The 13,448-nt window shown below is 40.4% G+C and overlaps 1 protein-coding gene across 1 annotated transcript in view; it reads left to right on the top strand.

The window, feature by feature from the left end:
- Positions 1–13,161, top strand: part of SLCO5A1 (solute carrier organic anion transporter family member 5A1) — a 121,832-nt gene extending 108,671 nt beyond the window's left edge. Inside the window, exons 6-8 of the mRNA XM_068525650.1 lie at positions 4,523–4,682; positions 7,050–7,291; positions 13,122–13,161. Coding sequence (XP_068381751.1) covers positions 4,523–4,682; positions 7,050–7,291; positions 13,122–13,161 — 442 coding nt within the window. The remainder of the gene's footprint in view (positions 1–4,522; positions 4,683–7,049; positions 7,292–13,121) is intronic.
- The last annotated feature ends 287 nt before the right edge of the window (positions 13,162–13,448 follow it).

Genomic DNA, 13,448 nt, shown 5'->3' with positions numbered 1-13,448 from the left:
ATCTTATCCTCTCAGATATTCAGTTTCATTATCTGAAAGTTGGAGACACAGTCATAATAATTTTAATTCTCATGAGGAATGCATGAGGTAACTTCTACAGAGATCTCAGTGCACGAGTCCTGGAGTAAAACTAGGACTATGTAAATGTTAGTTCTAAATGATGATGATGATGTTAGTAGTATTATTTATTTATTTATTATTATTTTTTAAAATAATCTAATTTAACTCCATTTTAAAAAATTTTTATTTATTTATCTTTAAATTTTTTAAATTTTTGGCTGTGTTGGGTCTTCGCTTCTGTGCGAGGGCTTTCTCTAGTTGTGGCAAGCGGGGGCTACTCTTCATCGCGATGCATGGGCCTCTCACCACCGCGGCCTCTCTTGTTGCGGAGCACAGGCTCCAGACGCGCAGGCTCAGCAGTTGTGGCTCACGGGCCCAGTTGCTCCACGGCGTGTGGGATCTTCCCAGACCAGGGCTTGAACCCGTGTCCGCTGCATTGGCAGGTGGACTCTCAACCACTGCACCACCAGGGAAGCTAGTAGTATTATTTATAAACCTGAAGTTGCACAGCTATATCTGGCCAAGGAAGGGCTTTAATATAAAGCCAAGAATTTAAGCAGAATTGAAAAGAAACATTCTAATTGAAGTCTCCTTAAAGACTGAGATAAATTGATAAAAATTTAAGAAATTATGAGAAAGATACCATTTCTTTTAGTTGATTAGTATATTTTGCCTGAAAGGTTTTTGTTGCGTGGGTCATATTCTTTTAATCCATGTGGCTTGAATATAAGATGTATGGATCCCTATTTGTCATATCTCTTCGTAAGGAGAAAATTAACAGGAGGCAGAAAGAAGGTTAAGGGGATCCTCTTTGATTTGTGGAAACAAGTAGAAGTGTGTCAGGTGGGGAAGTCCAAGCGTTCTTTAGGTTTTGGGGTGGGGTGATGTGACACAATTTGTGTGTGTGTGTGTGTGTGTGTGTGTGCGAGAATATGTGTGTGATTTGAGAGCAACCGTATCCTTACATACCCAGCTGTAATGGCTCCATGGTAGAGATTTTTACTTATGTTAAACCTCAATCTGTTTTATTGTTGTATATTACTTTAAATAAACATTGATCCTTAAGCAGTTGATTTAATGAAAATTAGGCAGCAAGCTTGCTCTTCTTCCCTTTTTTGTTCATGCTTTTGGTCTCCCCATGGCTGGTTTTCTTAAAGCCTCAATGATCGTGGGGCATGTCATTATACCTTTCATAGTTTCCTAGGCTTGAAAATCAGTAAGTTGTACTAGTTAACCTCAGAGACTCCTCCCATCTCTCTAATTGTATAATTCCATGATTTTTATAGTAACATGTCATGTGTGACCTAGGTTTACAGCTTGGACCATGCAGTTATAAGGCATTTGTTAGTGAGTCATTGTTCCTGTCATGGAAAGAACACTTACATGGACACTGAGTTAACATGAGCCTCTTGTTTGCAAGGCTAAATTGTCAGTAATGTTTTCATTTATTAGAAGGGTGACGTACTGTCCCTTTGCACAAGGATGAGTGTGGTGTACTACAGTCCTTGTAAATTTTGTACTCCCATGATGGTCTTAGCTCAGGCTAATGAGAGGTTGCTTGGAGTGACTCCGATTTAAACACTTGCACTATTATTCTAATCCAGTCTGTTTTCTGGAGTGTGAGTGATAGTCAAACAAGACGTTATTATTCTTAAAAATAATTTTTTTTTAAATCAGCGCAGTGTAAAGGATTAACTGTGTCAGCATCTTTCTTTTTTTTGTGCCACTATGGCCTTTTTTCCGAATGACATTTTCCATGAATGCCTCTTTCCTTTCACTGCTATTTATATTTGTTGCTTGTTTTGATTTTCTTAGAGCTTTCCATGTTGTATCATTTCTTTGTATCAGACACGATGATCTCATGAGAAAAGCAAGCATACCCAAGGGTGACCTGGGACTGTACCTTTGTTTCCAGAACTCAGGAAAGCTTTTGCCTTCCTGTCACTGGTGTGTGTTCTGAGCATCTGTTGACATTCTCTTTAGATTCCTTTCTCCTGAGTGAACATACCCATAAAGGAGAGATATTTGAAATATGTGGCTGTCATAAATGAATACGAAGCATGCTGTTAATAGGAAATTCCTTGTAACTTTTAAATATGCATAGTAAAAACCCTGTTGTATGGATTTGAAGCGTGTCATTTTTACTGACTAAGCATGCAGGCATATAAATCCCTTTTATTTGGTCATGGCTTGCAGTTTGGTTCTTGAAGAACTAGTGAAGATAATAGTAATTCACACAGAATACTCTTCATGTGATATCAATTAAAACAGCACTAATCGGGACTTCCCTGGTGGTCCAGTGGTTGAGAATCTGCCTTCCAATGCAGGGGGTGCGGGTTTGATCCTTGGCTGGGGGACAGAGATCCCACATGCCGTGGGGCCACTAAGCCCACGCGCCACAACTAAAGAGCCCGCGGGCCACAACTAAGACCCAACGCAGCCAAAAATAAATAAATAAATAAATAAATGTTTTTAAAAAATAGCACTAATCAGCCTCATAATGAATCATTTGGCTTCCTCAGACGTCCATTTCATCATCCTTGGAATGTGGAAATAGGTCTAGAACAGGGTTTCTCAGACTCAGTATATCGAGATTTGGGTCAGTTAATTCCTTATCCTGGGGAGGGACTGTTCTGTGTATTGTTGGACTTTTAGAAGCAGCCCTGGCCTCTACCCACTAGACGCCAGTAGCATGCCTTTAGTTGTGACAAACAAAAATGTCTCCTGACATGGCCGAAATTGCTGCCCCTGTGAGAACTACTGGTCCCGAATCACATTTTAAAGGTATATTCAATTTATTTGTTTATTTGTTTATTTATTTATTTATTTGGCTGCATTGGGTCTTCGTTGCTGTGCTCAGGCTTTCTCTAACTATCAAATGGTATGATTCTAAGAGTCGGTGAATATAATAATTATGAGAGTATTGTGACAATTTCTTCTGTGGAGGGATATGAATGAAGAATAGAGTTTATTTTCCTTTTGCCTCTTTGGAAGTCTTTCTTGGTAAGGTTTAAATATTGCTGTGAACTTGTTCCTTCCATTAAAATTCGATGAGTCAGTTATCAACGTGTGAAAGAGGACACAGGGGAAAAGCCTTTGAACAAACAACACTTTATGTTTATGGATTAATACATATGGTTGGGATGGACTAAGCTACTGGGTGAGTGGTTACTCAACATAGTCATTAAGGGTAAGTCCTGGAACATAACAGACATTCCAAAATATCTGCTGGATGGAGGGAGGATGGATAGTTGGGCAGGTGAATGAAGGATCTGCTATTGCCAGTTCATGTGGCTTTAGGAATGATACGTCATCAGTGACACCTAAAAACGGTGGTCATGAAAGCAAAGGAAGGAGGTCACTGGATGTGAGCACTCAGAGCCCCTTTCATCCTTCCATGATTCCCTCTGGGTACCTGCCTGCCTCTGTCTTTCCATAGCCATTTCCTTACATCTCTCTCTCGGGCCCTATATCCTTACTTGCCTGCCCTCTCCCCCTTTTTTAGATTTTTTTGACGTGGACCATTTTTAAAGTCTCTGTTGAATTTGTTACAATATTGCTTCTGTTTTCTGTTTTGGTTTTTTGGCCACGAGGCATGTGGGATCTTAGTTCCCCAACCAGGGATCAAACCCGCACCCCCTGCACTGGAAGTGCAGAGTCCTAACCACTGGACTGCCAGGGAAGTCCCTTGTCCCCCTTTTATATTTCTTGCCTGAACTGATTTTATTAGAGTTTAAAATATTGTATCACTTCTTTGAATCAGACATCATGATCTCATGAGAAAACAGAACCCATCACGTTTGCCTGTAAATCCACATCTGGGCATTCTTGAGGGAAGGAGAGTTTAATGGTTCTTCTCTGGTCATCTGAATCAAACCAGTGATGTGATTCCTGACGGTCTTCGAAAAATCACCTCCTTTTGATTTTCTAGAGTCCCATGTCTTTCTTTGATAATTTATTCCAGAATAATTAAAGTTTTTGGTCAAAGGACCTTATGTTGATAACTCTGATTGATGGATTCCATGTTAATGTCCTCATCATGATATTATTAGTTTGGCACAGAAGAGTATTTCTTCCATTTTACAGTTAAAGAAATCGAGGGTCCAATTTGTTAAGACATAGAGCCAAGTGTCTATAGTAAGTGAGTAGTTTATTTATATGAAGGTTAGAACTTCTGAGCCCAGATCCGTATCACCAAGAAGGAGGATGGAATTGAGGTATGATAAATAATTTGATACGAACGTCATACTGAATCTGTAGGACCAGAAAATTGAAACATTTTTCTTTACGTTTTGTTTTAAAGTCATAAAAATAATTATCTACGGTGCTACGTCAAGGTACCATGGCTTTGATTTCATGGGAATATCTTCCCTAAAACGGACACATGACTGAACGTCAAGAACTGTCCTATGAGTTTTATTTTAGCAAATGTTGCTCATGATCTACTTCTTTTTTCTCTTAGACCTTCTCTGACCATGCCTCACAGGAATCTGACAGGAAGCTGCAATGTGAATTGTGGTTGTAAAATACACGAGTATGAGCCAGTCTGTGGATCGGATGGAATTACATACTTTAACCCTTGTCTGGCTGGCTGTGTTAATAGTGGTAACATGAGCACTGGGGTGAGTATATTTCACAAGTTCCTGTACAGTTGTTAGATTTCACATGCAAACACAAGGCTTCAGTCTCCCTTTTCAAGAAACTTCAAATAATCTACAAAATACCTTCTGTCAAACACCCAGAGGAAAGAAAATTGTGCAATACTATATCATTTTTTTTTCCAGGGATGATGGGAGCATTTGTGTATAGTGATCTGATTCCACATCAGCACTCCCCTGCTTACATTCTGTGCCAACCCAGTGAAATTTTATAAGGTTGAGTGCTAGCTTTCTCCTTTGTTACCCTGACAGGGCCCTTGTGATGGACTTGAAGGTCAAGACGACCACATTTGGTGCTGATAGAAGAGAATAGGAGAGCACTTCCCCTGATCAGAGCCTGTAGATGGGCAATGGCCATTTTTCACAGACTATATTATCAGTTCAGACTTTTTTTTTAAACTTTCAGAGTAAAGATATTTCTGTCAGTTCAAGAATAGGCTATTTTGAGAATTCCCTTCCCCGTGAATTATAAATAGTCTGTAATACTGTGGGAGAAGGTTTTCATATTCTACTCAGTTCTTTATTGAGCCTTGTTTCATTCTTTGCATAAGAACAGATTGTAGGAGGCTGCTTTCATTAAAAGGTTAAAGTGCATTTGCTTGTTCTGTGCAGGCGGTACGGGATTATACTGTTGACTGCCTGTTTTGGGGATGTCATATTTGATTTCTGAGTTTTAAACTATAGTGATAAATTGAGATTCCTTTTGCTGGCCCCCCGTTATGTAATTGGTGAGCTCCAGGGTGTGACCGGATTGAAAGGGACAGTGAGATCTATTCTTCTCAGTGGCTAAGTTCTTCCCTGGGAGTGAGTGAGTCCTCTGGTACAGCGTGCTCATTTTTTTTAACTTTAAAAATGACTTTATTACACTCACTTGATGTCATGCTGAAAATTGACAACACAAGCGTATAAGTAGCACATAAGCCGTGAAGTGTCTCTGTCTTATCACAATTTGAAAAATTGATACATACTTTTCTAACAACAGAGGCATGGATTATTCCTATTTAAGCAGCCATGTATACAACTTGTCTTCCAGTCTAGTTATTGGAAAGGATAAATCAGAAATATGCAAAGATGTCTTGCTACACATTGTAGGGTTAACTGAACAACACACTAAAAACTCAATTGATAAAGAAAACCAAGAGCATTGCATAATTAAAAATCGATAGCAACTTTGACCAACCTTACCCTTGGCAATAAATGTGGGCATAAGTATGCATAAGGAGGTCATGCACACAGATGACCACATGTCCTATTTTATGGAATCTAGTTCCATTTCTGGACTATCTTTCCTGGGAGTGCAAAAAGAAGGGGGTGGAAGGAGATAACATCAGGCTTTCTGGACCTTACTCTGGTCCAGACATCTGGTCATTTGCCAAGATAAACAATAACCTGAGGCTTCAAAACTCTCTTCAGGGGAGTGGGGAAAACATGGGCTCTTTGGGGATCATATCCCCAGGTCAGCCATCATTCTTACAAAGAGGCCCACAGTTCTTGGAGCACAGGCAGCCAAACAGTGGTCCATCTTTGTATTTGTTCCTCCTGCTTCTCTAGGTGGTCAAGAGGTCACAATGACAGTGGATTCATCTGATGTCCATTCAGTAAAAGCAGCATAATAGGCAGGAAAGGTTAATTGGCTGTTTTGTTTGAAACATGTTTTTAGTCCCTTGCATTAGCTGGTTTCAAATGAAACAGCCAATGATATGTTCACTATTATAGACGCTGAAGTCATCACGGTTGCGTTATGAATTCTCTGTATTTATTTAACAGATATTTACTTTAGGTCCTACACTGTGTTCAGGGTTATGCTAGGCACTCCGGTGAGCACAAATAAAAATAAGGCTTAGTTCCTGTTTTTGAAGGGCTTCTTTAACTGGAGAGCCCAAGAATTAAACAGCCATGGAAACAGCATATGATTGTGACCCCGAATGAGCATATGGAATGTGAATGGTATAGAATTTAATGTTGAAAGCTTCTTATCAAAGTTTAGGTTTAAACAACCTTGACCAGCAGATTTTGATGTTGTTAGATGCACTCTTTGGATCCACACTGTTAAAACGAGGAAGATATTTTCTTTTCTTTCTTTTTTTTTTTTTTTTTGGCCGCTCTGTGAGGCTTGCAGGATCTCAGTTCCCCAACCGGGGATTGAACCCGGGCCATGGCAGTGAAAGCCTGGAATCCTAACCACTAGGCCACCAGGGAACTCCCAGAAGATATTTCCAATGAAATATTCTGCATAGTTTTAAATGCTAGAGTGATTTTAGAGCATTTTAACTTTGACTATTCCTGTGCTGAATTTTGCTTAGCATCCAACTGACCTTTGTTATCACTTAGATACGGAATTACACAGAGTGCACCTGCGTCCAAAGCCGCCAAGTGATCACGCCCCCCACAGTGGGGCAGCGCAGCCAGCTCCGCGTGGTCATCGTCAAGACGTATCTCAATGAGAACGGCTATGCTGTGTCTGGGAAGTGTAAACGGAGCTGTAACACCCTCATCCCGTTCTTAGTTTTCCTGTTCATAGTGACCTTCATCACAGCATGTGCCCAGCCGTCAGCCATCATAGTCACTCTCAGGTGAGGACAGCATTCGACGTCTAGGGTGGGTTATACACTCGGAGTTGCCAGAATTCCTGGTCCAGACTGGGGGCAGATGTGGTAAAACAGAGAGGAAAGCAAAGTGAGATAGTGCAGGAAAGCGCTCAGACATTTACCTGGTGAACTTAAGAGAAGGGAGTTTTCCCATGTCAGGCAAGGAAAGGAAGGTGGTACCATTTCATACTTCCGAACTTTCTTTATTCAGATGCGTTCTCTCCCTATAGTTCAGGGAGACTGATTTTGGGTGCCTTTGGTCCCTGAAGTCTCTACCCTAAAAGTTTCAAGTGCAGGCAGGAACTGAAAGCCGTGACCGTTATAGCTACAAGAAACCTGGCCCTAGAGGAGGCGGCAAGTCATTTGGGGAAGTTGCTAAATTGTGCACATAGTGAAGAATATTATCTCCAACCTTGTAGATGGTTAATACTCCAGGATCAGTGCCATTGCTGCTGGTCTTGCAGTTCCAAATGCTGCTTTAATTAATTTCACTGTCATAAAATTTTGACATTGAATCAAGGAAAGGGCAGACCTGGAAACGTATTTATTAAGTTGTTCATGCTGTGCTTTCTTTGCTGTGTTCCATATCCTGTTCGTGTTTTTTGGCTTCTAAGAGAGAATGTGAAAGTTACCTTAATGGAAGCCCTATTTAAAATGCTGACACCAGCACATTCGGATCAGAGTTTTGGTATTTGCAGTAAAGACTGCAGTGGATCAAGGAAGGAAGGGGGCAGCGTGGTGAAGAAACAAAAGCACGCCCACAGCAGCTTTAGGGGGGCTGGGATGCAGGGTGATGAGGGAGTGAGGGGTGTCAGTCTCTATTCTCCCTTTTATGCCCTCCCTGGCTCCTCAGTACCCCACAATGCTGGGCACCTGGTGGGATACATCTGCTGAGACGTCGTTCTCAGCAGGGCAGTTGGGCTGCTCCCATGCTTGTTCTGCATATTCTGGCTTCCCTTCTATGGGATGCTGAATTAGACCATGTTCAGCCGATGCATTCCTTGACAGATAACAGCACACGAAAGTCCCATTGGTCCCAATGGTTTACTCACTCAATTCCTCCATCAGCAGATACTTACGTAGTAACAAAAATGTGTTCCACACTGGGGAAATTGCTATGAGAAAATAAAGAAATTAGGGGAAAAGATGACAAACATGCTGGTCCATTATATAGTGAGAACCCTATGTGTATGGGATAGAAAGGATAAAGTACTTCGTCATGAAAAAATGTGAATCATTAATAATCTAATACTTTGAACTTTAATTCTACAGGAGATGTTAAATAACCCAGATAAGGGCTGCCCGTTTTATAATGTTCAAACATGGCAGATCACCAGTCGGCTTCTAACCCAAAACTTGAGAAAAGGAGCCCTTTAATCTTTGCTAATTACAAAATCAATAGACTCCAGTCTTCCTGCCATGTGGGAATTACTTGGAGCATAAGTTTTAGGAAAAGAAGAAAATGTGAGGTGACTGGGAAGGGTTCATTCTTTTCCTAACTTTTGACTTGTTTTCTACATATTTTGGGACCATTTTTATAAAAAACCTTTTTTCTCTATACTTGAGAAATTATGGGAGTCATGTTCAGTGTACACACCTACCATTCTGGAAAGTGCAGGCAAACAGAGAAAAAGAATGCAATAGTTAGGATAAAATGCTACATATATATATATATATATATATGTAATTATTTTTTAACAGAATTGATTTTCCAAACTCAGGGCCACTTCTGTACCTTCAGCAGACTCAGTTAGAGCCACTTCTGTACCTTCACCTTCTATACCTTCAGCTCTGAACCTTTGTCCTTCCACCGTTATTTACACAAAAAGTAGAGTTAATCGGAGATTCTTTGCGGTCTTCACTGGGGAGACCTTTATTCGGTGATTTAGCCATAAGCAGTCTTGTTCTGCTATTGTTAGTAAATTCTAGCGAATTCAATATTTTGGCCCAGCATGTTTGGTCCCTGGCTCTGCAGCTAAGCAAGCTTGATTTGACATTCATTTTCTTGAGGCCATTATTCTAAAACATTTCTTTCTTTACCTTCTTCATAGGTCCGTAGAAGATGAAGAGAGACCTTTTGCCCTGGGAATGCAGTTTGTTTTATTGCGAACACTTGGTATGTTCCTGTATTTCCAAGAGTGCCTCTTTGTTCCTCTTTGTAGATGGCAAATTTCCACTGTCCTTTAAAAATGGCAAGTCAAGTCATTTGTTACCATTCGTAGTAGCTAGGATTTTACAGGTTAGTGGGGAGGCACAACTTCCTCATTTCCTGACTTGGACTAAAAGCTGACCAATTCTGTCACTGGTGAAAGAAAACAAAACTGACTTTAGATCAGTTTCTCTTTCACTGTGACATAAACTTGGGCTAAATTCCCCAGAGTTTTGTAGAGTAAGAAATCTTGAACCAAGAAATTGTTACGGGCTAAAGGACCTTGATGTTTTTGTCCCTTTTGTGCCTTTGTAACATGAAAGTGATGGGAATTGGTGCTCATTTTTTTGTGTGTGTGAAAACTTCAATTCCTTACATCTTTCCAGTCATTTTATTGGGCTGGGTAAAGAGTATACCGATCAAGTTCCCTGAAGAAAAGAAATTAAAAATTCTAAAACAAAAAAAAGAGAAAGTTTTCCAAACAGATATATAAGGACTACATTTTACTTATTAACAAAAGAAGCTCATTAGCGCTATGTCAATGGGGTAAGTCCCAGAGTTTATTTGGACGTGAAGAATAGCCTTCTGATTTTTACAAACACTGCATCACTTGTGGTGTCTTGGAACAGTTACAGGGAAACAGCGTGTGAAGTGACCCATTCCCTTGATGGATTTCAATGTATTTTTATATGACTTCCTCATTGTCAGGCATATTTTTTCTTTCTTTCTTTTTATTTATTTATTTATTTATTTATTTATTTATTTATTTATTTATTTATTTATTTATTTATTTATTTTTGGCTGTGTTGGGTCTTCGTTTCTGTGCGAGGGCTTTCTCCAGTTGTGGCGAGCGGGGGCCACTCTTCATCGCGATGCGCGGGCCTCTCACTATCGTGGCCTCTCTTGTTGCGGAGCACAGGCTCCAGACGCGCAGGCTCAGTAGTTGTGGCTCACGGGCGTAGCTGCTCCGCGGCATGCGGGATCCTCCCAGACCAGGGCTCGAACCCGTGTCCCCTGCATTGGCAGGCAGATTCTTAACCACTGCGCCACCAGGGAAGCCCCATATTTTTTCTTTCTTAAGTGGCAGTCTGTCGTCTTCTTCAGCTGTTATTTTCCCCAGTAATCAGTATCATTGCCCACAGCACAAAAAATTACTTTTTTGGTTCAAGTTGCTTATTTCAATCTTGAAGGATGAAACATTTTAAACACTTAAAAATCATCTGGCCCTTGGCAACATGAATACTCTCTGAAATTCTCATTTTGTCTCGTGTTGTGCTTGATGGCCCAGACTTAGAGTGAGGACTTGTCAGTGGGCATCAAAGGCCTCTGGTTGTTTTGAATTAGGTGGCTTTTTTTTTTTTTTAATATCAGATTTTAATTTCACTTATTTTGCGGAGGGGGCGCCGTGCCACACAGCTTTCAGGATCTTAGTTCCCTGACCAGGGATTGAACCCCGGCCATGACAGTGAAAACGCCAAGTCCTAACCACTGGGCTGCCAGAGAACTCCCTGGGCAGCTTATTTTTTTGGTAACATTAATAACTTTGAAAGCACCGTTTTCCAAAGAATGCTGGTTCAAGGAACTACTGACATTCTGTGATTTAGTTAAGAAGTTTGCCTTACACTTCTCACTGAAAACAAAAAAAGTTATTTTCAAAGAAGGAAATTTGTTTAGCAAAGGGGTAGTTGAATAAGAAATGAAAACAGTAGTTCCTCCTTTTTGCTTGGCCTGTCTCTGATGCCAGGGGCTTGGGTGATTTCATATGGATGCGGAATAAGTCAACAGATGCACACCACAGCATAAGGAATTAGTGGAGGGAGAACAAACATATCAGGAATTTATTATTTAATTCAACCTTACCTTAAGTTCCACTGATGATGAAAAAGTAGAGTTAGGCCAACCAGCCACTTTCCATTTCCCCAAGTGCCAAAGCAAAAAGAGTTTCAGGTATTTCAATGATGTTAAATTTTTAAAAGTGAAACATAGTTGATGTACAATATTATGTTAGTTTCCAGTGTACTACATAACAATTTGACGTTTGCAAACATTACGACATGATCACGACGATAAGTCTAGTAACCATCTGCCCCCATACAACATTATTACAATATTATTGACCGTATTCCTTATGCTGTATATTACATCCCTGTGATTTATTTATGATTTAAGTTTTGTACCTCTTAATCCCCTTCATCTATTTTGCCCAGCCCAATAATGTTACATTTCAGTTGTAGTGACCATATCTCCTTTTAAATGAATACAGTGTATTTAAAAATGTATCACTCGGGGGACTTCCCTGGCGGTCCAGTGGTTAAGACTCCGTGCTTCCAATGCAGAGGGCTCGGGTTCGATCCCTGGTCAGGGAATTAAGATCCCACATGCCGTGCAGTGTAGCCAAAAGATAAAAATGTACCACTCGCAGCCTCCTGGGCTATTAGCCCACCTATCCTCTCTCCCTTCTTCCCCTCCTCCTTCCCTTCCTCCCTTCTGTCTTTTCTTCTTCCTTTCCTTCCATTCATCACTTCCTTTTATAAACTCTTATTGAGGATCCATGGGCTGTCCTGATAGGTCCTTGGGATGTGAAGAATAAAAGGCATGGTCCCTGCCATCGAGGAGCTTATGGGTGACAGACTTACAAATAGTTTAAATACTGGGTGATAGTGGACAAAATGGAGGTGTACACAAAATGCAATGCTAATATGGTAGCATCTGAGTGAGTCAGGAATTTAAAGGGGGAGTAGATATTTGCAAGGTGAACAAGTTGGGAATGGGGACACATTTCAGCAAAGGGAGTAACATGTGATGAAGGAGGTCTACTTGGGTAGACACTTTTCCTTATGGGAGTAAAGAAATGTCTACATCATAGCCCAAACAATGGAGCTGCTACTCATCACAGGTGCTGCATAAGCTGTAAAGATGAATACTATGCCTTATTTATTTCCATACTCCAAGAGCCATTTGACGTGGTTTCCGACTTATAGGGGACAGTGCTTGCCTTATACTCTTCCTGCATCCAAAGCTAGAACCCAACCCACAAGAACTAAGTGTACTGAATTTTTGTGGATCATAAAGGGTTCTCATATGGCCAGTTGTGTATCTCATAACAAAATCTGATTTTTTAAGTTTAAAAGGATTCCCTAATTGCATTTTTTTTTTTTTTTTTTTTTTTCTCGGCTGTGCAGAGAGGCTTGTGGGATCTTAGTTCCCACACCAGGGATTGAACCCTGGGGCTACGGCAGTGAAAGCACCAAGTCCTAACCACTGGACCGCCAGGGAGTTCCCCTCTCTAAGTGCATTTTTATCAATAGAAATTTTTATGTCTAAAGATGTGTTAATGCTTTTTAGACATTTTATATCATAATATGTCAACTATAATAAATAATAATAAATTATAAAATAAATATCATAAAATGCCTAAAAACCAAAACACATTCTGACTGAGCTGCAAACTAGAAGATTTAAAGTATTTACAATTTAGCGAACATTTCTATGATAAGAATATTATGACAAGATGTGATATATATTTACAAAAACTCAAGTAACACGAGAAAACCACTCCCTTCAACTGGTTTTTAGAGCAAACGAGCATCCTGTTAATTTACAGATCTGTTTCCTCTTATAAGATGTGCTAACTGTTTTTCTTTTTCTTTCTTCCGACAACTCTAGCGTACATTCCTACGCCAATCTACTTTGGAGCAGTCATTGACACCACCTGCATGCTCTGGCAGCAGGAGTGTGGCGTGCAGGGCTCTTGCTGGGAGTACAATGTCACATCATTTCGTTTTGTCTATTTTGGTTTGGCAGCCGGCCTCAAATTTGTTGGCTTCATTTTTATTTTTTTGGCCTGGTACTCCATTAAGTACAAGGAGGAAGAACTGCAGAGGCAGAGGTGGAGAGAATTCCCTCTGAGCACCGTCAGTGAGACGGTGGGCCACACCGACAGTGCCGATAAGTCTGTCCGGACTAGATCTTGCCCGGCTTTCAGCACCCAGG

The sequence above is a fragment of the Eschrichtius robustus genome, chromosome 17, assembly GCF_028021215.1.
Source record: "Eschrichtius robustus isolate mEscRob2 chromosome 17, mEscRob2.pri, whole genome shotgun sequence".
NCBI lineage: Eukaryota > Metazoa > Chordata > Mammalia > Artiodactyla > Eschrichtiidae > Eschrichtius > Eschrichtius robustus.
This window is presented reverse-complemented; position numbering and strand designations above follow the sequence as displayed.